This window comes from Sapajus apella, unplaced genomic scaffold (genome assembly GCF_009761245.1).
Source record: "Sapajus apella isolate SASKATOON/1434 unplaced genomic scaffold, GSC_monkey_1.0 scaffold7, whole genome shotgun sequence".
In the NCBI taxonomy this organism is placed as follows: domain Eukaryota; kingdom Metazoa; phylum Chordata; class Mammalia; order Primates; family Cebidae; genus Sapajus; species Sapajus apella.
This window is the reverse complement of record NW_022436947.1, coordinates 13,737,601-13,761,470: the sequence shown is the minus strand read 5'-3', so window position 1 is coordinate 13,761,470 and position 23,870 is coordinate 13,737,601. Positions and strand designations below refer to the sequence as shown.

At 49.2% G+C, this 23,870-nt stretch overlaps 3 protein-coding genes across 3 annotated transcripts; 2 read left to right on the top strand and 1 right to left on the bottom strand.

The window, feature by feature from the left end:
* Window positions 1–6,821, bottom strand: GCC1 (GRIP and coiled-coil domain containing 1). Its single transcript, XM_032276077.1, has 3 exons — window positions 5,350–6,821; window positions 3,172–4,497; window positions 1–262 (listed from the first exon to the last, which is right to left on the bottom strand). The coding sequence occupies exons 1-2, from the start codon at window positions 6,379–6,381 to the stop codon at window positions 3,202–3,204; spliced, it is 2,328 nt and encodes a 775-aa protein (XP_032131968.1). The 5' UTR covers window positions 6,382–6,821; the 3' UTR covers window positions 1–262; window positions 3,172–3,201.
* Window positions 6,822–9,532: 2,711 nt separating this feature from the next.
* Window positions 9,533–12,880, top strand: ARF5 (ADP ribosylation factor 5). Its single transcript, XM_032276078.1, has 6 exons — window positions 9,533–9,744; window positions 10,259–10,339; window positions 10,672–10,781; window positions 11,280–11,351; window positions 12,147–12,272; window positions 12,397–12,880. Exons 1-6 carry the CDS (start codon window positions 9,678–9,680, stop codon window positions 12,481–12,483), a joined length of 543 nt encoding a protein of 180 aa, XP_032131969.1. The 5' UTR covers window positions 9,533–9,677; the 3' UTR covers window positions 12,484–12,880.
* A 1,592-nt stretch (window positions 12,881–14,472) lies between these two features.
* Window positions 14,473–23,557, top strand: FSCN3 (fascin actin-bundling protein 3). The gene is made up of 7 exons (XM_032276080.1): window positions 14,473–14,796; window positions 15,853–16,549; window positions 16,872–16,990; window positions 19,629–19,788; window positions 20,548–20,718; window positions 21,056–21,261; window positions 23,024–23,557. The coding sequence occupies exons 1-6, from the start codon at window positions 14,653–14,655 to the stop codon at window positions 21,259–21,261; spliced, it is 1,497 nt and encodes a 498-aa protein (XP_032131971.1). The 5' UTR covers window positions 14,473–14,652; the 3' UTR covers window positions 23,024–23,557.
* Window positions 23,558–23,870: the final 313 nt, after the last annotated feature.

The following is a 23,870-nucleotide window of genomic DNA, read 5'->3' as shown; positions in this document are numbered from 1 at the left end:
TGTTTTGGCACCTACCTTGTTTCAGATACTATGCTGGCTTTCTATGTACTTAGGGGGTTTTTTGCTCCAAAAACCATCCATCCGAGGTCACCAGACTGCCTGGGGGAGAAGAGGGTTGAGCGGAGAGGAGAGGGAGTAAAGTGATTCATTCATCAGGATTCTATTTCCAATCCCCAAAACTGTTTCCCCAGTTTTTCCAGAGGTGATAGTTGGAACACACTGTAACAACAGCTAGTACCCAGTCCTCTTTTATTGTGTTAGAATTATACAAGTTGTAAAGTTAGCAACGATCTAGAAACTGGGGACAGAGCAGCTTTAGGGCTCTTACAAAGAACCACTGTTGCCTGTTCAACCCTATAGCATAGCAACTTTGCTTGGCTGCAATTTATAGCTGGAGATGTTCTATCCATTTGAGCCAGCCCAGTTCAGCCTAGAGAGCAGTCTCCTCATCCCTAGAAATCTAGGGAGAGAGGCTCTGACCCTCCCAAGGGCTGAGGAGGCAGGAGCATACCCAGATTAAGGGGGCTTTGGGACTAATCAGACCTGACTCACTTGTTACATGATCTTTCCACAAATTTAACATTTGTAAGGGTGGCGGGGGAATAGCCCCTGTGAGGAATAAATGATAAAAATGGGTGTAAATGGTGTAAATGGCTCAACATGACACCAGCACACTCTACAAAAAATGAGCAAAAATAATCTTTAGTAGCAGCTTCACAAAACGAGGTTGGGAGCCTGAGTTCTAGGTAACAGACAGGGATTTAACAACATCAAGGGCAGGATATAGGGACATGTTTATTTCCCAGATGCAAGGTATCCAAGAGGGGGTCAGACTACCTTCCCTCCACTTTCTCCCTCCATCTCTTCTTCACAGCAATCCTCCTCTGACTTGTGTGATAATGGCTAATCACATAAGGCTCAGTCTCATTACCTGACACATCTCATATACTGTCTGATATTCTGGGACAAGGGCCAGAGGAAAATGTATTTATCTCTAATTCTAATCTCAATTATTTTACCCTCCATCTCCCTTTCTTTCCTTAGAGTATCTGTCACAGGCAAACCAGCCAAATAACTGGAAAACTTGTTTCAGGGAAGGGTGTGAGAAGACAAGAAATTTTGAATTTAGCATATCTGCATTAATTTTGTCTCTTTCTAGGCTCTGTGTCAAAGGTAGTAAGGGAATAAGTCTTTTAGTTTCGGCTGGAAGCCCTCACAGTTTTATTTATCTCCAGATTCTTAAAATTATTAATCAGAAATTGACTTGCTTCTTTTCCTGTTTGCTATCTTCTCAAAAGTAAAAAGCACAGGAATTATTAGTTCTAGGAAAGCAACTGTGACTATGCATCTTTCTACTCTGTCCACAGCTACCTAGAAATAACAATTACAAGACATCCTACATTTAGAGAGAACAAGAAAATTAAGCATGTCTATTATTTTTTAGTTTAGTTTGATGTCCAGAGACACTTTTTCAGGGTACCATGAATCCCGATTTTAAGGATAATAAAGCATAAACAGATTACTTATAGAATTTGAAGTAGTAATTACTGAAGTTTTAAGCCTGTCCACTAAACCTGTAAGAAAGCATTTTCCAGTGTATGTGGCCACACACAAACACATATACACGCAATTCCAGGCTAAGAAATGTGTGTTGAAACTAAGGTGGTTAAAGCACTGAGATATTCCTCCCTGGATTCAAGTTCATGGATGAACATATAAAAACATTATTTCTATCCTTTTCATTCACCATTTACATTCACATTCTATTTTTATTAAGGAACCAGACAGGTCAAATCACTCAGGTTTAATGATTCCATGGTTTATATCGTCATCATTTGGACACATAACTTCTGTTCCATTTAAGTCTACTTACTGTAGATAATCCAGGTCACCCAGCCTCCCATTTAGAAGATTTAATCAAAGTTTCCTGTACCCCAAAACCCTCACAAAACAGACCTCTAAATGAAATCACAGAAAGATACATATTAGTCCAGTTAGTGGCCAAACACTAGTCTTTAGAGTCCAAAGACCTCTATAACCACTAAGAGTGGGTAAGAGTAGATGGGAGAAAAGAAGGAACAGAGGAACTGAGTTTTCTGAGAAACTCTTTTCCAGACTGCCTGAATAAGTTGCCTTTCCTTAAAAGAGCAAGATTAATCTACTTATGCCAAGATCCACTGGGCAGAAAGCACCCCAATCCAGCTTTAGCTATCTTTACCACTTCTTTGTGACAGCTACAGCAATCTTTCAGAATTTTCTGCAGCAAATTTTCCTCTTTTGCTGTCCCTACAAAGGCAGAAAAGCTAGGGGCCAATCTCTGAGCTAATTCCTTGTATCCAGGCAGGATGAGCGTTCACCGTTTGGACCCCCCTCTGTAAGATGCTAGGACTTTATTTCTTAATGAAAGTTCAACACTGAGGAGAACACAGCAAAGTTATTTACTCACAATCTCAGGCCAACCTCAGGCAGACAGGTTAAAGCAGGGATAAGCAACAGAGGTCTATTTTAACCCTATCCAGGCCAAAAGCAGGTTACTCAGGAAATCCCTAAGATCAAGCTGGTGCTCAGGACCCTCTCTAGGATGGTCATAACTGCTGTTTCATCTAGATTGCGTAAGTCATCCCCAGACACTAATTAAGCTTCCCAGTTCCTTCCAGAATAAACTCACTATTCCTTGGTCCTTGGGTCTAGTGGATGATGTGCCACTATTTCAAACTTCCTGGTCCCTTTCCAGCCTGGCTTTATGTCCCCAGAGAATTGGGGCAGCAATGGACCAGACTTGGACTGTGACGAGATGGAGAAAATAGCTGGTTTTTGTACACTTCAGAGATTAACTGCACTCCCTTTGGAGTCACATTTACTCCTAGCTCTGTGCCAGGAGGATATTATTAAAACAAAACATCTTATTTTAAAAGAGCCTTACCACTGTCCCAATTTTTGCACCTGTCAGTCCTCACCTCACCTTCTCCTCACATACACGCCATCAGAAGATACTGCCTCAGGACTTTCAGTATCTCTAGGACCCAAGGATAAAGCAGCATTAATGGCATTTGGCAGAAAATCCCATCCCACATTGAAGACTCCTCCCAGCTCAATACAGTGAAGAAATAAATGACAATGTAAGAGAAGAAGCAGAAACCAGAGCCTGCCCTTTCCCACAGCAAAGAGGCACAGAGATTCCAGGAGCAAGTGAAAATGGCATCATCTCTTGCCAGAAGGCCACCAGCTAGCACTAGTTGGGAGTCGCATTATCACTTTCTTTTCCTCTGGACTGAAGTGCAAGATAGTCAATATAGCTGTGAGAGTCTGCTGGCGGCCCAGGGAGTCAGGTAAGGTCAAGAAGCGGTAGATGATGTTTTTGAGGTACTCCAGGTTGGCTCCCTCCCTGCTCTGGTCCCTGATGTTCTTTTCGATGTGGCTTTGCAGGGCTGCAACCTCTTCACGATGCCGTTCGCCCTCCTCCAGCAGCCGATCCTGCAGCTGATGCACCTCGACCTCCAGCCTGTGCTTCTGCTTCCTCAGCGATGTGATCTCCACCTCCTTGCGGGCCAGCTGCTCAGCGTACAGAAAGAAAGTGGGCTCACTGGCCGCTGCAAGTTGTAATGCTTGGGTCAGGCTATCTGAGGATGATGTGTCAACCACGTCCCCAGGACCCCCACCGCCCACAGGACTTCTGCGTCCTGGCAGCCCAGAGGCCAAGGCCACAGAACGCAGTTGTTCCAGTTCCAAGTCCTTCTCAGCGAGCACAGCCAGGGCACGATCCCGCTGCTTGTGCAGCTCCTCCTCCAGTTTCAGTGTGCGGTCCCTGAAGTCCAGCTGGCACCGCTCCAGCTCCTGCCGGTGCAGCTGCTGCAGCCGGGCCAGCTCCTGCTTCCAGTCCTCAGCCTCCTGCTGGTGTTGGTGCTCAAGCTCCTCGCAGGACAACCGCAGGGAGACATACTTCTCCTTCAGCTCTGCGAGCTGTTCCTGGGCTGCCTCCAGCTCCTTCCCCAGATTACCATCTTTGGTATTCTTGCTTTTGAGGACCACCTGGGCCCTCATCTTGTACCTCTCAAACTCTTCCTTCAGCTGTTTCAGCTCCTGTTGGTAATAGAGTGCAGTAGCTTTCTCCCCATCAGCAGTCTCCGAGCTGGTCATTATCTCCAGGTCACAGAGCTTCTCCACATCCAGGGTCACCTGGCTTTTCCTGGCTGCAACCTGCAGCAGTTTCTTCAGCTTCTCCATTTTATCCTTCAGGACATTGACATCCAGACTAGACTCCTCTCCATGGCTGTCCAGAGGGGACCTGCTGGAGGCTGCTAGAGCCAGTGTCTTGTTCTCCAGGTCCAGCTGCAGAATACGCTCCTTCAGCTTCTGGATGGCCAGCTGGTCCTTCTGCTTGGCTTTCTCGTAGGTGCCCAACAGCTCCGACACCTCAGATATTTGATTCTCCAGGGCTGCCACCCTCTGTTCTTCCACCTGAGATTGTTGACGGAGTCGATCTTCTGCAACAGCTGTCTGCAAAACAAGGGAAGAGAAATAATGCATCCACAAAAGCTCCACAGCAAACTTTGAGAAAGCGGGAAGGGGGAGCAAAAGGGTCACAGGATTGGAATGGCCTGACAAGAATGGGAACTAGGAATTTTTCGGTTGATTCAGGAGCTAACAAAAGTTCCTATTACCTGCCTGGGTTCTGCAAGACACATATACTAAACAGTATTAAGCACCTTGTTATATCTGCCATTCCATTCTGCTTTCCACCTAACTCACATATAATGTGTGTTACTGTTGTTTTTCTGGTGCTTCCTCAAATCTTATTAAGAAATCATACAACATTTTTCCTTATCTAATATTCCTAGTAGTTCAAAACTGAGCTGGATCTCCCACTCCACATTGAAAGGAAGCAACCTTTCTCCACCGGAAAGGAGGCCTATTCTGGAAAACAGCATTTCTCCAGAACAGGCAAATCTTAAGTAAAGGCAATGACAAGAGGTTACTTCTGAGAAAACCCCCCTTAGCCTTCAGCCACCCTCCCTAGCGGGACATACCAATAGAAGATACACTACCTTTTACTGTACAGCTGCCACTATACTGCTTCATAGAACACAGCTGGTAAGATGCCAATGCCCAGAAGGGCAGGGCTGACTGGCTCCAACCCAGCCCACACTGAGAAGTTCCACATTCTCCTGGAAGCACCTACATCAACACCACATAGAACAGCACTTCCCGGGACTCACTAGTGGAACTTTTCAGGTAGCATCAAAAATGACAGTGTAGACACTTAGCTCTCACTAACAAAGGAGGTAAAAAACCCTAGTATTTCCCACTTAAGATCAATGACTAATGTTTGAAAGAGATGTGGATAATTACCTTTCTCATTTCCTGCTGTAACTGGGCCTGGAAATGGCTCTTAAGGCGGGCGGCCTCTTCCTGAAGTTCTTGCAGCCGGGGGTCTGGCTGAGTCTTCTCATCTCGAATGGCCTGCAGTTCACTTTTCAGCTCCTCCACCTCACGGGTCAGCTGCTTGGTCTGCAGTTCAAATCCTTCCATCTGTTCAGCTGCATATGCTCGTCCTGCCAGGGCTTCTCGAGTCTCTTCTAACCTAAGCTCCAAGTCCTGGCGCTGGGTCCTCTCCTCCTGCAGCAGCTTCTGGAGCTCACGCAGCATCAAGGCATGGTCACTCTGCTCTTGGGCCCGATCATGCTGCTGCGTGATAAGTCGGGCTTTGGTTTCTGCTATTTGCTCCTGCAGCCCCTTCAATTCTCCCTCCAGGCGGAACCTCTCCTCTTCTGCCTTGTTATTGGCATCCTCTAAGTCCTGTTTCATCTTCTTCTTGTCAGCCAGGTAAGAAGCCTCCATGCGGGACTTCTCCTGAGTGACTGTGGCCAAAGAACTGGTCAAAGTAGCCAACTGAGTCTTCAGCTGGTGCAGTCTTTTGTCCACCTCCCCACCCGCAAACGGCCCATCCCCACTGCTACTGCTAACACCACTCTCTGACCCACTGGCCTCTTCGGACTTCGGAGGTGGTGGTCCACGGGCTGGTCTGTCATCTTCTATCCCAAACTCACCCTTGGTGCTGGTGAGACTAGCGGCCGTATCCACACTAGTGGCGGTCCCAGTGCTATCCTCGCTGTGAGTGGAGCACCGGTCATCCACAGAGTCAGGAAAGGCGAGGCCTGGAAGCTGGACACCTGCGAGGCCCACATCTGCCTCGTGGGATACCGACAGCACCTTGATGCTGGCCTCCAGCGCCTCTTTCTCCTTCAGCAGGCTTTTATAAGCACGGACCACATCCTTGAGCCGTACCTGGTACTGGAGAAGCTGCTTCTTCTGCGTCTCTATAGTCTCCAGCAAGTCTTTCTTGCTCGGGCCGCCACCGAAATTCATCGCAAACTTCTCCATGGAGGTTCTGAACGGATTGCTCCACTTCAGCTTTCCAGCAGCTCGAGAGAAGGCCGCGAAGAGGCAGACAGGGGCTTAAAGAAACAGCCAGTGGGCTGTCCGGCGGCGGGCCGCACACCTGCTGCACCCAGTTATCCCGGACCTAAGGCGGATAGGCAGAACCGACAGGCAAAAGTGCCCTCCTGGTCCCAGGCCCGAGGGTGGGGGCGGGTAATACCCGGGAGGCGGGGCGACGCTGGCACCAGAGGCGTGCTCGGCCAGGGCTCGTCCGCGCTGGCCCAGAAGCCGCTCCACACTCTCCGCTCTGTCCAGGCCACAGGAGCCCTGGCCGGCCCCCTCGGCCCACGTAGGTCAGGTGCTCACGCTGAGCGGAGTCCCATCACGATTTCCTAACTACAACTGCCTGCCCACTACCGCGCTTCCGTGTCCGCTGGAAGTGACGTCAGCTAGGCGCCGCGGGCCCCGCCCCCAGTGGGCGGGAGTTAGGCGGAGCCCAATCCGCCGGTGGGTGGGCGCGGCCTGTTGAAAACGCAGTACGGCAGCGAGCGGCAAACAGGCTTGGGAAGAGAGAAGCAAGCAAAGTCGAAGACACCAGAGTGGTATTGGTTTTGTGAGAGCGCCTAAGCTTGACCTCGGGCTACGATCCGCGAGCGACAGAGGGCGACGTCGCACTGCGTTCTTAACAAGCACCTAGGTGAACGACGCATTCAAGGATTTGGGGGCTTAGGTCCCATGTTCCTAAAAGGCAACAATTAAAGACTCGCATTTAGACCGCGAAAACTGGAGTCCTCTCTAGCACAGTGCTTGGCACCTAGTAGGTATACAGCGTAATCGTTAGTACGCTTCCTTAGTTCTGCTGAGTTGATTCAACAAATATTTATGGAGGGCACTCTAAAGCCATGTCTATCCTGAGTGCCAGCTATGTACCAGGAGCTCACAAGAGTTTTGCTATTTAGTCTTTACAATAATTATTATAAGCACTATACTCATTAGCACTATTTTACAGATAGGGGAACATGAGGCAAAAAGGTTATACGTAACATGACCAAGGTCACACAGCTAGGAAGTTTAGTTCTATCTGAATCAGTCTGATTCTCAACATATTACGTGTTGTACCAGACGATAACACCATTAACAGATATGACCTTGCTTTCAGGGAACTCACAACCTAGTGAGGAACTAGACATACAAACATGTCCTGCTATAATACCAGTATGTATGGGTATATTCAAAGTGGTAGGAAAGTTAAGAGGAAAGAGGCCTGGCTAGGTGAGGCATGGAAGGCTCTTGGGAATAATACTTTGGGATTTGAAGTATGAGCCCTGATTGTCCACCTAACCAGAGATCAGGGAAACCAGCATTCCAAGCAGGTGGAAAAGATGCAAAGACCTCTAGGGTATCAGAGTTTGACTCACCCAGAATGCATTCAGTAGCTTAGGGTATGTGAAGGAGGGGACAACAGAGGGGCTGGCATAAGAGACAGGGACCCAACTTATGGCATTTAAATTTTATCTTGGGTGATAGCAAGGCCCTAATGGATTTTAATCTGAAAAGTGGAATGTCATCAAGCCTTGTATGACATGGTGGAGGGAACAAGGGGCAGGAGACCTGTGAAGAGACTCTTTCAGTCATGGGGAAGAGAATATAGTGACAACAGAGATGGAGACAAAGAGGCTGATAAAAGAGCTAAACGTAGACTTGACTTAACTTGATGACCACTAGTTCTGTTATTATGTTGGGACTCTCTAACATGTACTCTTCAGCCTTGTAAAAGCTTTCTTAGGGATGCAAGTCTATGACTGAAGAGAAGAGGAAAGTCATGTGCTCACTCATTCCTGTTTCCCAAAGTCTGTCCTTGTAACAGACTTTGCAGGTAGGGATGGGGCAGGCCCTGGCGGTCTGTTCAGACCCCGTTTCTCAGTGGCCTAAATAACATCTAGCTGTATTATACATAACATTCGGTCACATTATCTCATCATTTTAATATTTACCATAACCCCTTAAGTTAGAACAAGTCTCCTTTTATAGATGATGAAATAACAGAAGAGTTATGAAGAGTGTTGAAGCCGAATCCTCAAGAAATGGCAGCATTAAGATTGGAACTAAAGCCTGAAACAGTACTGGCACATGGTGGGTGCTCAGTAAATATTTGCTAAAAAAGTAAATGAATGAGTGAAGGTTTTTTTTTTTAATTCCCAGCTCAGTTTACCTCGAGTCCATAAACATCTGATCCTAGAAGCCCACGGGGAATCCAGAGTAGGCCCCTGCGCTTGCTCCACTGGAATCTAACAGTCCGGTTCAACTGAACAAGCATTTGTTAGGCCTACATTAAATGTCTGGCGTTAAGCTAGTCTCTCACAGAAGAATTTCGTTCCTATTTTGCTATTCTCCCCTCAGATGCTAAAATGAGGCAGGGAAATGACATGTGAAGCTCTTTGGGTCTAGGGAATCAAGATCCTCACAAAATCCTGAATGGATGTACAAGAATAAGCCAGGTCCACAAGTCTGTGGCATAGTGAGGAACTTCAGCAAAGCGGCCTGCGCCTGGGCTGAAAGGCGGGGCCCGCAGGGCCATCCAGGCGAAGGTGGACTTCTCCAACAGCCCAGAAGTGGGTCTGCGACCACGACACCACGATTTCCAATTCTGTTGATTCGGAATCTATGAAGTAGGCGTTTTAAGGACTCACGGAAGCTAGCTAGCACTCGGGCACCTTCCTCTACCTCCGGCGCAACTCTCACAAGACCACCCACTACGCGCAAGAGCCTCAGTGGAAGATGAGGGGGTAAAGGGAGGTCTAAGACCCCTAGGCGCAGCTTCCGCTCCCTACGTTCAGTGCTACTGGTTCCCAAGAGCTAAAACTGGAGCCGCCAGGGGCCTGGACCCAAGAAACCAAAGTCCAGCGCCGGCCACTGAAGATAGGGGCAGGGGCCGCTGCGGAGCGATGAAGCCTTTTCCTCAGCCGCGCTCCGGCTGCCGGTTTGGCGGCCACAGGCTTGGCAGGCGCGCTAGAGACCCAGTCCCTTTCCCAAGTAAGGGCCACGCGGGACCCAGGCCAGCCGCGGCAACTCGCGGAGTTTCGGATTCCCGCGGAGCCAGAGCGGGGGGGGGCGGGGCCGAGGGGCGGGGGCGGGGCCCGGGCGGGGGCGGGCCCACGGTGACGTCGGGCGGGCAGCGACGCGCGGAGGCGGCGGCGGAGCCTCCTCCTGCTGCTGGTGCTGCGCCCCATCCCCCCGCGGCCGGCCAGTTCCAGCCCGCACCCCGCGTTGGTGCCCTCACCCCCTCCCCGGGCCCCGCCATGGGCCTCACCGTGTCCGCGCTCTTTTCGCGGATCTTCGGAAAGAAGCAGATGCGGATTCTCATGGGTGAGGCAGACCAAGCGCGCGGCCCGGAGCGGGGCGCCGGCCTCGGCGCAGCCCTTCCGCCCCCGCGTCCCTCCAGCCCCGCTCACCTGGGCCTCTGGCCCCGGGTCACCCACCTCCTAACGCCCCGGGGCCTCTGCTCTCGAGCGGGTCCCGGTGTGCAGCCCCGACCCCAGGGCCTGACACCCGGAGCTGCGGGCCTGGGAGGGGTGAAGCTCCCTCCGCCCCAGCCCCGCTGGTAAGGGAGGATTCCGCCCTAGGAGACGACTTTTAAAAGGAACTCGGCCTTCCTCCCGTACCCCTTGCCTCCCAGCTTTCTCCCGCTCCGCTCCCTCTTTGGAGTTGGCTCACACCACCCGACTGCCCTCCAGGCCCCAAAGGTAGCTAACGACGCGCACCTGGAGGTGCTCCCGCTCTCCGCCACCGTCACCATCAGCTGTTGTGGCCTCTCCCTTTTCCTGGTCTCTAGGGGGCTCCCTCGCTCCCATCTCCATCCCTGTGCCCCTCTCCGTTGCAGTTGGCTTGGATGCGGCTGGCAAGACCACAATCCTGTACAAACTGAAGTTGGGGGAGATTGTCACCACCATCCCAACCATAGGTGAGCCCGGGGACGAAGCAGAGAGTGGGAGCGCCTTGCCGGGCCCTCTCGGGGTCTGCTCCCAGTTCTGCCACTTGTCTGGAGCTGACCCTGACATCAGATACAGCTATTTGAGAAGTGGGTCAGGGTATCTCTACGTGGATACCGGAGGCGGGGTGGATGTGACCTAGGCCCGCCTTGTTGACCGCCAGTTCTGGGGTTCCCTTCCCCTGGGCCTTGATCATTGCCTTCCATTGCCTTCTGGTTTGGTGCTCCTGCTGAGATCCAAATAGTTTTAGTCCCTTTCCTTCAGGAGTTTTTCTCATAAATATATTTTTTCCAATTATCTGCAGGCTTCAATGTAGAAACAGTGGAATATAAGAACATCTGTTTCACAGTCTGGGACGTGGGAGGCCAGGACAAGATTCGGCCTCTGTGGCGGCACTACTTCCAGAACACTCAGGTGGAGTGTTGGGAGGGGACTCCCTAACCCCAGGAGAAATGGTGTTAGGGCTGGGAGAACAGAGTTGTTGGCCTAGGCTGGGCCCCCAGACCAAGGAAAAAACCCTTCCCCCCTTCTACCCCTCTCTGGTTAACCTCTGCTCATCTGCTCACCCTTCAGACCTCGCCTTAGTCTTCCTCACCTTGGACTTCTCATTAGAAGCAGGAGTCTGGGATCCAGCTGCCTGATTTAGCCCTCATCACATATCTTTATTTTCTTGCACATCTTTAGATAAACTACTTCCTCCTCAGGGACAAAGGCTGTATTCTTTGCAGTGGGGTCTCTAGTTTGTGCCAGGACTCCTGTAGAGCTTCTGTGGAGTTCTGTAAACTTCTGTAGAGTTGACTAGTTGAGAAGGATTGACAAAATTACAGATGGGAAGAAAAGAGAAAGGGCCACTCCACCGTGTGTCCCAGGCAGGAGTGATTGCTTCTCCTTCCTTCCTTCCTTCCTGCCCAGGGCCTCATCTTTGTGGTGGACAGTAATGACCGGGAGCGGGTCCAAGAATCTGCTGATGAACTGCAGAAGATGGTGAGTACCCAGAGCCCTGGGAACTGAGCCCTCAGCTTGGGGATAGAGTGATCTCTGTAGTTGTGTAGAAGTCAGGGAGCCCCCCACAGACATTGAAGACCAGGAATATGAGTACCTCACCATGTTTTGGATGGGACTGACTTTTTCTGTGTGCATTCTTATGTCTTTTTTTTTTTTTTTTTTTTTTTTTTTGAGGCGGAGTTTTGCTCTTGTTGCCCAGGTCCGAGCGCAGTGACACAGTCTCAGCTCACTGCAACCTCTGCCTCCCAGGTTCAGGCGATTCTCCTGCCTCAGCCTCCCAAGTAGCTGGGATAACAGGCCCCTGCCAACATGCTCAGATAATTTTTGTATTTTTAGCAGAGATGGAGTTTCACCATGTTGGCCAGGCTGGTCTTGAACTCCCAACCACCGGTGATCCTGGCCTCCCAAATCGTTGGGATTATAGGCATGAGCCACCACTCCCGGCCACATTCTCAGTGTCACTACATCTGAGTTTGAGAAGTTGTGGGGGAGCTGGGACTTATATGTGGTAAAGAGAAACATCTTATATTCTTGCCTTTTCTATTTGGAAATGTTGTCATTTTGCCTAGGCAAGTACTCAAATTAGGAAAAGGTCTTTCTTTTCAGGACTTACGTCCCAGGTGACGTCAAGCTCATTTACAATTATGTCTTGTTTTCAGCGGCAGATTACACAATACTTTTTTTCCAGTAAAGATGCTAGGAGGTAGAAAGGGAATTCCCCAACACAGTAGGGAAGCGGGAGTCTGGGTCCCACCTTCTCTTCTCCCCTCTCAGCTGCAGGAGGATGAGCTGCGGGATGCGGTGCTGCTGGTGTTTGCCAATAAGCAGGACATGCCCAATGCCATGCCCGTGAGCGAACTGACTGACAAGTTGGGGCTACAGCACTTGCGCAGCCGCACAGTAAGGGTCCTGCCCACCTGGTCTGAATCCTGCCTCTTTAGGGAAGCCACAGACTGGGGCAAGAATGTAAAGGCATCTCTTTTGTTCCTTGTTGCTGATCTCTTTCTTTTTTTTCTCCCCACAGTGGTATGTCCAGGCCACCTGTGCCACCCAAGGCACAGGTCTGTACGATGGTCTGGATTGGCTGTCCCACGAGCTGTCAAAGCGCTAACCAGCCAGGGGCAGGCCCCTGATGCCCAGAAGCTCCTGCGTGCATCCCCAGGATGACCAGACTCCCAGACTCCTCAGGCAGTGCCCTTTCCTCCCACTCTTCCTCCCCCACAGCCACAGGCCTCTGCTCCTGCTCCTGCCTGCATGTTCTCTCTGTTGTTGGAGCCTGGAGCCTTGCTCTCTGGGCACAGAGGGGTCCACTCTCCTGCCTGCTGGGACCTATGGAAGGGGCTTCCTGGCCAAGGCCCCCTCTTCCAGAGGAGGAGCAGGGATCTGGGTTTCCTTTTTTTTCTGTTTTGGGTGTACCCTTGGGGCCAGGTTGGGGGGGAAGGTGAGGGCTCTGGGTGGTGCTATAATGTGGCACTGGATATTGAGTAATAAATTTGCTGTGGTTTGTACCCGGTGTTGTCTATAGCCTGCAAATGGGAGGTTGGGTTACTGGGTACAAAAAGACAACGTGGGAGAGGATCAAAGCAGCTAAGGCTGCAGGGCGACCCCACCCACACACACCCTCGTGCAGCTCAGCTTCTCCTTCCTTATTCTTGGGCTGGAAATACCGTAGGATTTTCAGTGGTGAAAATCTCATTCCTTCCCTAGCTCCAAGGAGCCTTTGCTAAAGATTGCAGGATCTACCCGCATAGTTCCATGAACCTCATAACTCCACTTCCCATCATTCTCATAGCTACTTAGAGCAATTCTTAATGTTTGCCTTCCACATTAAAATTTGAGGGGGAGAGAATGTACAGTAATAAGAATCTCGAGGTACATTTCAGAAAATGTGATTCATCAGGACTAGTCTTATGCCCAACAATATGCACCTTTAAAATTACCCAGAGGATTCTGCTACTAATAGTCTATTACCGTTATTTTGCAAAACGTGGGTGGGGTCTGGGGCTTATAGTTCCTTGCTGCACACCACTGAGACTCTTGCTACTTGGGAAGACCCCACCCATGGGGAGTAGGAAAGCAGGTGTAAGGAACCAGGGGTGGCTGGGCACCGTGGCTCATGCCTGTAATTCTAGCACTTTGGGAGGCTGAGGCAGGAGGAGTTCAAGATCAGCCTGGGCAACATGGCAAGACCCCGTCTGTACAAAAAATAAATTAGCCAGGCACGGTGGTGCACACCTGCGGTCCCAGCAGCTCAGGAGGCTGAGGCGAGAGGTTCACTTGAGTTTAGGAGATCGAGGCTGCAGTCAACTGAGATGCACTCCAACCTGGCTAGCAGAGCAAGACCCTGTCTCAAAAAGATGGCTTATTCTCCAAGTGTGATTGACTGCCCATTTTCCCTTGGATCCTAGCCATGCTTAGGCAGAACTCATTATCACTTCTCTTTGCCTTTCTGTTTCTTTCATGTCATATTTTCCAGGTTCTGAGCTGGGTTTTCTCCTCAAGCTTTGCAGGAAGCGAGTCCCAGAGATTATCACTCAGAGACTCTTTGGAGGGGAAGGATATCCTTGCAGGAGCTCTGACTGCTCAGCCAGCTGTGCTACCCACCAGCAGTGCAGCTGGGGTTGAGGAGGGGTGCTTGGTGCTCTCTCCACCTAGGCCCTTCTTACCCAGGTCCTGAGCCAGCCTTCCTGATGAATATGAATAATTTGATGTCTGCTGATTAGGGTTTCCTCATACTCCCTGCAAAGCAACATCTGGAACATTTTGGCCTCATCCTCCTAAGGGCCATAAAAGCTGATAAATTTTTCTTAGATATCTTGAACTTAATAAAATACTTGAGCTGCAAGGGAGCCAGCCAGAGTCCACTTCCTTGGGAAGAAAGAGGTTGATTTCTATCCTGTTACCAGAATAAGAAACAGGTAAAGAAAGGGAGGGACTTGCCTAAATTCACAGGTTGAAGTTCCAGATCCTGGTCTCAGCTCAGCCTAGCTTGGTGCCCGGAGGGGAATAGGCAAACACCATAGGCTCTGGACCCGTCTTGTCTAGGCCATGGATTAATGCTGCTGAGCCAGGGTCCTTTCCCCACTGCAGTGGGATAAGAGGCTGCCCTCACAGTCACAATGCTCCCGGGTCACAGAGGTGTTGGGCCCCAGGCCAGCCTCTGCCTGGGAAGTTCCCTCTGGGAACATCTGGTGGGTACTACAGGCCCTATGGCCTGTGGAACCTCACTTCAGGGGGGAAGGCTGGGCCGGACGGAGTCATCACCTGTGGTGTCGGCCCCATGGATGAAGTGGAGTGGATACACAGACATCCCAAGGCTGAGGACCTAAGGGTTGGGCTCATCAGCTGGGCAGGAACCTACCTCACCTTTGAGGCATGCAAGAATACAGTCACTGCAACTGCGAAGAGTTTGGGCAGAAGACAGGTGACAAAGCAAACATGTACTGGAACCAGTTTTCTGAGTGGTGTGTGTGTGTGTGTGTGTGTGTGTGTGTGTGCACCTGCTTGTATATGAAAGCAAGTTGTACTCTCAACCTAATCACTTTCCTAGGCTCTGCCATTGCCAAGCCTGAGACTTTTCTGCTCCAGGCTTTTGCTCACAGACCCCACTGCCCCATCTCCCACCTCTCAACTTATTCCACGAGTTGAAGCAGCCCTGGCCTTGCCGCCTTGTCCTGCTCTTACTGTCCCCTGTTCCCTATCTCAGCACAGGGTAGTTGTGTCATAAAGAGGAGAAGTGGAGAGCCCAGGTTGGAAAGCAAAATTGTGGGCATCCAGGGGAAGGTGGACCAGTGGAGCTACTGCAAAGCCTGTGTTTCTGTTCTGGTTGTGGTTTGAGAATGAGGAATTCCAGAAGCCCTAGCAGTGTCAGTCTTCATTTTAGAGAGGAATGTAGGCACCTCTGGGATGGGTGCCAGAGTGAGGCAGGGGCAAAGCTCTTCCTGTTATAACAAAGTTGATCACAGCTGAACCAGACAATAGCATCTGAACTGTTCGTGCTCCCATCTTCATCCCTGGAGCCATGGCCTGCCTATAAGAGCTTTTGCTCCTGTCTTGCCATGCTAGGGAGGCAATCTTTGGGGATGGAAATATTGGCTAAGTGTGCTCTCTGTGGACAACGGTGAGGAAGAAAAAAGAAGCCTTAAACCAAAGCATTTCTTTAAAAATCAGGTATTAAACAGTGGGATTAAGAAGGGAGGGAGGTGTATCTTCCATTGGCTGAAGGAAGTGGACATCTAGAACTTCTCTTTGGATCTTGCCCTCTGGCTGCAGGGGTGGAAGGGCTCAGAGATCTTTTGGTCAGGAGAGAGTGGGAAAATGGAAGAGCTGACAGCAAAGAGACACCAGGGCTGATGTGGAAGGGGAGGTGGGTGGTGCTGATGAAGGTGCTGGGGTGATGCCAGCCGTGACTGTTGCAGAGCTCCTGGGTCTGGTATTTTGGTGATACTGATTTCCCTCTTCTCCCTCCTGATGCGTCCAGACCTGGGAGATCCTGGTGAGCAATGAGCATGAGACACAGGCCGTGGTACGACTGAAGAGTGTGCAGGGCCTCTACCTGCTGTGTGAGTGTGATGGCACTGTGTGTTATGGCCGCCCAAGGACCAGCCACCATGGGTGCTTCCTACTGCGTTTCCACCGGAACAGCAAGTGGACTCTCCAGTGCCTCATCTCTGGTCGTTATCTGGAGTCCAATGGCAAGGATGTGTTTTGCACTTCCCGGGTCCTCTCAGCTTACCACATGTGGACCCCCCGACCAGCCCTCCATGTCCACGTGATCCTCTACAGCCCCATCCACCGCTGCTATGCCCGGGCCGACCCCACTATGGGCCGCATCTGGGTGGACGCAGTAGTTCCCTGCCTGGAGGAATGTGGCTTCCTGTTGCATTTCCGAGATGGATGCTACCACCTGGAGACCTCTACACACCACTTCTTGTCCCATGTAGACCGGCTGTTCTCCCAACCCTCATCACAGACAGCTTTTCACATGCAAGTGCGGCCTGGAGGATTTGTGGCACTGTGCGATGGAGAAGGAGGCATGTTATATCCACAGGGCACACATCTGCTCTTGGGCCTGGGCTGCAACCCTGTGAGGGGTGAGGAGTGGTTCATCCTACAGCACTGCCCAGTCTGGGTCAGCCTCAGGTCAAAGACTCGGCGGTTTGTCTCAGTCGTCTACGGCAAGTGCTGGGCCCAACACAGCGATGGAGGGAGGAAGGGGTGGCTGTTGAGAAGAGAAAAATGTGTTTGGGATCAGCAAGGATTTTTGAATCTAATAATAAGGAAGATCCTGGGGTCCCAAGTGGATCTTTTGTGCCATCGAGTAGGACAGAAAAGGGTGGGTATGGGATTTAGGAGAAAGTTCCCTGTGTCTTCTTTAGACCTGCCATGGTCCAACAGAAAGTGATGAAGGTTGAGGAGGGAAAGAACCCCGGCCATAAAGCATGGATGAGGGGCTGAGACTGAGGGTGAGGCTTTTACTGACATGCGCTTCCTCTGCAGATGATGAGGTATGTGCTGCTTCTGAGCGCTTAACCTCAATGTCCTTGTTCCAGTTTGAATGTGACAGTGAGAGCCCCACTGTGCAGCTTCGTTCAGCCAATGGCTACTACCTAGCCCAGGTAAGACCTTGGCTTTCTGAGAAAAAGAAACCTTAAGCTCTGAGCTTTCCCTCCCGATACTTCCTCCTCCTTTTTCTTCTTACTTATTTTATTTATTTATTTATTTATTTATTTATTTATTTTGAGACGGAGTCTCACTCTGTTGCCAGCGTGGAGTGCAGTGCTACGATCTTGGCCCACTGCAACCTCCACCTCCCAGGTTCAAGTGATTCTCCTGCCTCTGCCTCCTCAGCAGCTGGGACTACAGGGGGGCACTACCATGCCCAGCTAATTTTTGTATTTTTAGTAGAGATGGGGTTTCACCATATTGGCCAGGCTGGTCTCAAACTCCTGACCTGGTGATCCGCCCGACTTGGCCTCCCAAAGTACTGGGATTATAGGCATGAACCACTGCACCCAGCCCTTCTCCTTTTCCAAGGCAAATGACCAGAGGATGACGTGGGCTGTGGAGGCACTTATCGATAAACATTCATTTTTGCCCAATGGGGCCTCTTTTTTGCTTGTTTTTTTTTTTTTTTTTTTGAGTTGGAGTCTCACTCTGTCACCCAGGCTGGAGTACAGTGGTGCGATCTCAGCTCGCTGCAACCTCTGCCTCCCAGGTTCGAGCGATTCTCCTGCCTCGGCCTCCTGAGTAGCTGGGACTGCCAGCGCCCACCACCCAGCTAATTTTTGTATTTTTAGTAGAGACGAGGTTTCACCATATTGGCCAGGCTGGTCTCCAACTCCTGACCCTGTGATCTGCCCGCATCAGCCTCCCAAAGTTCTGGGATTACAGGTGTGAGCCACTGCGCCCAGCCGTGGGGTCTCTTTTTTAAAAAAAATAAAAAGCAACTTTATTAAGATATAATTTGAATGTATGTAAATTATATAATACACATATGTGTAAATTATGTATATTATATTCTAATATGTATATTATGTATATTTTATAAACAAAATGCACCCATTAAGTATAAAATTCAGTAAGTTTTGACAAATGTATCATCCATGCAACCATCCCATAAGCGTATCACAAGTGAGAGAATATTTCCAACACTGAAAAATTCCCTCTTGCTTCTTTGCTGTCAGTTCCCCTCCACCCTTGCGCTCCCTCTCCTGGCTACCACTGATCTGTCGTCTGTCTCTGTGAATTAGATTTGCCTACCTACCTTAGCATGTCTGATAAATGGAAGCATATAATATGTATGGTATATATGTTTCTTTTGCTTGGCACAATGTTTTTAAGATTCATCCATAATGTTCATGTATCAGGAGTTCATTCCTTTTTATTGCCAAGTAGTATTCTATAATGCTGCTCATAAACATGACTTGTTTATTCACTTGTTGATGAACACTTGGGTTGTTTCCAGTCTGGGCTGTTAGGAATAAAGTTGCTATAAGCATTCATGTACAAGTCTTTTTGTGAACTTACATTTTCATTTATCTTAGGTAAATACGTAGGAGTGGAATTACTAGGTTGTATGATAGATATGTGCTTAACTTTATAAGAAAATGTCAGTTTTCTAAAGTCACTGTACTATTTTACATTCATGTCAATAATGTATGAGGGTTCTAAGAATTCCATATTCTCACCAACGGTAAAGCTGGCTTTTGGATTATCTAACTTTTGTATTTTAGCCACTCTATTGGCTGTGTAATTTATGGATTTAATTCACATTTACCTTATACTTAGTAATGTTTAGAATCTTGTTTTTTTTTTTTTTTTTTTTTTTTTTTTTTTTGGGTTTCTCCTTTTTTCCCGGGGTGGGGTAAAGTGGGGTAATTTTGATTTACCACAACCTCCGCCTCCCAGGTTCAAGCAATTCTCTTGCCTCAGCCTCCCGAGTAGCTGAGACTACAAGCATGGGCCACCATGCCTGGCTAATTTTTTGTATTTTTAGTAGAGACAGGGTTTCACTATGTTGGCCAGGCTGGTCTTGAACTCCTGACCTTGTGATCTACCCGCCTAAGCCTCCCAAAGTCCTGGGATTACAGGTGTGAGCCATTGTGACCATTTTCATGTGCTCATTCGCCGTTTGTACATCTCTGTTCAGATCGTTTGCCATTTGTTACTGGGTTGTTTGTCTTATTAATGCGTTGTAAAAGTTCTTTATGTGTTCTAAATTCACATCCTTTGCCAAACATATGTATTGCAAAATTTTTCTCCCAACCTGGGGCTTATCTTTTTATTTGTTGAATGGGTCTTTTGAGAAGAAAGTGTTTAATTTCAGTGAAGTTCAGTTTGTCCATTTTAAAAATGGTTACTGCTTTTCTTGTCCCAATAAATCATTGCCTACTCCAAAGTTGCAAAGAACTTCTCTTATATTTTCTTCTACATCTTTCATAGTTTAGCTTTCACTTTTATGTCTGTGATCTACTTCAAAATGATTTTGAAGTCAAGGCTGAGGTTTATTTCTCTCTCTATGATATTCTAGCCTAGTTTTTATGCTGTGCCCTGGGATACAGCACAGACTGGGGGAAAGAGGAGAGCTGAGGCCACAGAACATTTTCCAAAAAGGTTCTGAAGGCATCAACTCTGGGAGCATGAAAAAGGCTGGTAGGTGGGATGTGGGAAGAGGCTCTAGGAATAAAACTGGTGGGAAGAAAACTGAGATTGTCGGTCCTTACTCTTCATCTCTCTTCCTGACGTGCTTTCCAGAGGCGCCACAGGGCAGTGATGGCTGATGGGCACCCCCTGGAGTCTAACACCTTCTTCCAAATGCACTGGAACTGTGGCAGGATCATCCTGCAGTCCTGCAGTGGGCGCTTCCTGGGCATTGCAGCCAACGGCCTGCTGATGGCCAATGCCACCCTTCCAGGTGGGTGGAGCAGCCTTCCTGCCAGATGATTCCAAGTCAGGGAGACTTTTAGAGGGAGGTGGAATATGATTGTTAAAAAGAGCACTGGAGGCCGGGCGCAGTGGCTCACTCCTGTAATACCAGCATTTGGGAGGGCAAGGCAGGTGGATCATGAGGTCAGGAGTTCTAGACCAGCCTAATCAACATGGTGAAACCACGTCTCTACTAAAAATACAAAATTTAGCCAGGGATGGAGGTGTGCACCTGTAATCCCAGCTACTCAGGAGGCTGAGGCAGGAGAATCACTTGAACCTGGGAGGCGGAGGTTGCAGTGAGCAGTGACCGCACCACTGCACTCCAGCCTGGGTAAGACAGAGCGAGACTCCATCTCAACAACAACAACAACAAAGAGCACTGGGGTCGGGGTCAGAAGATTTGGGTCTGTACTCACTCAGTCACTGAATTTTTGTCATCTCTTAAGCAAAGCATCTCCATGGACATTTCATTGTCTATAACTCTGCGATCTCACAGAGTTGCCATGAGGATGAAACACATCAACACACCTCAAAGGAGGGAAGAATATTAAAGGTTCTTGGGTTTCGCATGTGCTAGGTACTCTCACAAACATTTCACAAGCATCTAGCGTAAGACCTGACATGTAGGTGTTCATCCAATGTTAAAATATTGACCACATCTTTCTGCAGTTAGTGTCCCCTGCTCCTACTTCACCTGGGAAAACAGAGGCAGCCCATCCAGATAACTCCTTTCCATTTCTTTCAGGCCCAAATGAGGAATTTGGGATTTTATTTGCCAACCGCCCCTTTCTTGTATTGCGCGGTCGTTATGGTTACGTGGGCTCCTCATCGGGCCGTGACCTCATACAGTGCAACCAGGATCAGCCCGACCGCATTCACCTACTACCCTGCCGACAGGGTATCTACCACTTCCAGGGTGAGTGGCTCCTCTTCCCCACCTGGGGGTTCACAGTCTAGCCCCTGCCTTAGTACCAGCTCAGACTTCAGGGCCTGCCACTCGGGGCTTGCTCATTATAAAAGGAGAAACAGGAACTCTGTCTGTTTTCACACGTCAAAGCCCCAGAGTGGGTTGGAAGAACAGAAACCAGTGGAATCCTACTGGCCCTCCTGCATTTCCATAGAAGGACCTGCCAATGCAGGCAGGATGGGGCAGCCAGGGGAGGGCGGCATGCCTCCAGGAAGCCCCTCTGAGGCCAGGTTGCTGGAGGACTCCCCTGTGAATGGCCTACCAACCTGAGCTCTTCCCTCTCCAGCACATGGGGGATCCTTCTGGTCAATAACACCCTTTGGCACCTTTCGTCCTTGGGGCAAGTTTGCCCTCAACTTCTGTATAGAGCTTCAGGGGAGCAACTTACTCACTGTACTGGCCCCCAATGGTTTCTACATGCGAGCTGACCAAAGCGGCACCCTGTTGGCAGACAGCGAAGACATTACCAAAGAGTGTATCTGGGAATTTTAGGTAAGGGAGAGAAAGAGGTAAGGGGCTAGGGGAGCAGAAGCCAAGGGGCAAGAGGAGAAGGGAGGTGGGTGGGGGGGCATATGATGGAAGACCAGAATGCACTCCCAGGCTGACCTCTGTCCCATGATTTGATCAACTCCAGACATTTATTCCAAATCTGTGCCATTCCTTGACAGCTTATAAGCCTGGGCTTGCTAGAGAGGGGAGATGGTTTTCCACTGCTATGCCACACTGACACGTGGGCTTGCAAGCAAGCCTGGAGGGGACAGGGTGAGGTGTTATTGTACATCTCTCTCTCTCCATTAAGATGCAGAATTTCACCCTTTTTTCTTTTTCTATTTTTCAGACAGAGTCTCACTCTATCACCCAGGCTGGAGTGCTGTGGCATGATCTTGGCTCACTGCAACCTCTGCCTCCCAGGTTCAAGCAATTGTCCTGCCTCAGTCTCCAGAGTAGCTTGGGTTACAGGCATGTGCCACGATGCCTGGCTAATTTTTTGTATTTTTAGTAGAAATGGGGTTTCACCATTTTGGCCAGGGTGGTCTTGACCTCCTGACCTCAAGTGATCCGCCTGCCTTGGCCTCCCAAAGTGCTCGGATTACAGGCGTGAGCCACCATGCCTGGCCATTTCACCCTATTTTTAAGGAAAACGAATGACTTTGATGATGTGCGTAGGTGAAGAAAAAGATGTGCTTTCTATCCTATCCACTTTCTATCCCTACCTCTTGGACCCCTGGGGCTCCTGAATATTTGTTTCCAGCCCTGATACCTCTCCTGACCTCCAATGTCACATCTCTCCAACCTCCTGATAGACAGTCGACTTGCCAGTTCCTCAAAATTAGCATAGCTGATATCAGCCTGCTCACCTTCCCTTCCTGAGGCCATCCTGTTTTCCTGCCTTCCCCAAGGCCGTCTTGGGCATTCCTTCCTCCAAAATGCCCAGGCTCAAGACCTCAGCACCATCTCTCCACCCTTTCTTTCACTTTCTTCATCAAACCCTGCAAATTCTTGGGCTCTTCTTTAACAGTGCCTCTTGCCTGCTTGCTCCTTCTTAATTATCATTGCCCCCTACTTGGCTCCAGGCTTTTATCCAGAAGCACTGCTTCCAGGGCTCCCCTAAAGCATTTCCTGCTGCCAGATCCATCCATCCAATCTCATCTCAACGTCCAATCTCATCTCCACACTGTTTGCTTTTGTAACATGTACCCATCATTCCTTGTTCACACTCTTCAGGGCACCTCATTGCTCTTAGTCCTGTCCCTTCCTAGTGGACCTGGCTTTCCTGGCTTATTGTGCAGAGCACTTTCATCACACAGAACTGGAATCAAGAGCTATTAAGATTCTTCCTGTAAGTTAACTTCACCACGTCCAGCTAATTTTTGTATTTTTAGTGGAGATGGGATTTCACCAAGTTGGCCAGGATGATCTTGATATCTCGACCTCGTGATCCGCCAGCCTCAGCCTCCCAAAGTGGAGGCTGAGGCAGGAGAATCGCTTGAACCTGGGGGGCGGAGGTTGTAGTGAGCCAAGATCGCGCCACTGCACTCCAGCCTAGTGACAGTAAGCGAGATTCTGTTTTAAAAAAAAGAAAGAAAGAAAGAAAGAACTTCACATATGTATAGGGTGGATCTCTCATCAAGAATGAGATAAATCACTTTATTCTCCTTCCTCCCACAGGATCTTACCAAGTATTCTAAAAACCAGAGATCAGCAAATGACTGACATGATTGCCGACCATTTATATTTCCTCTTTCCTCTCCAGGTCAATGGGATGTCACCTACCAAAATCCAAATCCTCCAGAAAAAATGACTACACTAAACGGAACAGGAACCCCAGAGTCAAGATCGAAGAGAATAATATCTGTTACAACTTTTCCTACCCAGTTTAGCAAAACACCTGTTTTATGCAACAATACATCACAACAGGCCACCCCCAACATCCTTGTGTGCGTCTGACTCAGTATAGAGTAGGGGTCTGGATGAGGGTGAAAATAGAGGCTCCAGGCTGCTCTAAGTTCTATCCAGGAGAGACCAAATGGCAAGCAGTTCTTCCACTGATCCTCCCCTATCCCCGCCCAGAACCACTAGACTTTTTCCAGTGACCCTATTAGGAGCCAACATTGCCCTGAAGGGTTTAGAATCCAGTTATAACATTAACTGTCTTTTTAATTTAGAAAGAAGGAAAGATTGTTAATCCTGTGAGCACAGGATAATGTTAATAATACCTTATGCCTATATAGGCCACTTTACCTCCTCCTACCACGACTTATCCAACTTTCCCACCCATCATTACCTTTGATCCAGTGAAGTGGGCACTTCTTCCACCATTTCTTATCTTTTTTTTTTTTTTTTTTTTTTTTTTTTCCGAGACAGACTCTCTCTCTCTCTGTCACTCAGGCTGGAGTGCAGTGGTGTGATCTAGACCTACTGCAACCTCCGCCTCCCATGTTCAAGCAATTCTCCTGCATCAGCCTCCTGAGTACCTGGAATTACAGGCACCTGCCACCACGCCCAGCTACCTTTTTTTTTTTTTTTGTTTTTTTAGTAGAGATGGGGTTTTGCCATGTTGGCCAGCCTGGTCTCGAACTCCTGACCTCAGGTAATCCACT

What these genes read in the sequence shown, in the direction of transcription:
- FSCN3 (XM_032276080.1), top strand. Translation starts at nt 14,653, where the DNA reads ATGGATGAAGTGGAGTGGATACACAGACATCCCAAGGCTGAGGACCTA. An exon ending in GTTTGTCTCAGTCGTCTACG is followed by an intron (nt 16,550 to 16,871) that starts GCAAGTGCTGGG and finishes CTTCCTCTGCAG; the next exon opens with ATGATGAGGTATGTGCTGCT. An exon ending in ATGGCTACTACCTAGCCCAG is followed by an intron (nt 16,991 to 19,628) that starts GTAAGACCTTGG and finishes CGTGCTTTCCAG; the next exon opens with AGGCGCCACAGGGCAGTGAT.
- GCC1 (XM_032276077.1), bottom strand. Translation starts at nt 6,381, where the DNA reads ATGGAGAAGTTTGCGATGAATTTCGGTGGCGGCCCGAGCAAGAAAGAC. An exon ending in TACAGCAGGAAATGAGAAAG is followed by an intron (nt 4,498 to 5,349) that starts GTAATTATCCAC and finishes CTTGTTTTGCAG; the next exon opens with ACAGCTGTTGCAGAAGATCG.
- ARF5 (XM_032276078.1), top strand. Translation starts at nt 9,678, where the DNA reads ATGGGCCTCACCGTGTCCGCGCTCTTTTCGCGGATCTTCGGAAAGAAG. An exon ending in CACCACCATCCCAACCATAG is followed by an intron (nt 10,340 to 10,671) that starts GTGAGCCCGGGG and finishes AATTATCTGCAG; the next exon opens with GCTTCAATGTAGAAACAGTG. An exon ending in AGCACTTGCGCAGCCGCACA is followed by an intron (nt 12,273 to 12,396) that starts GTAAGGGTCCTG and finishes TTCTCCCCACAG; the next exon opens with TGGTATGTCCAGGCCACCTG.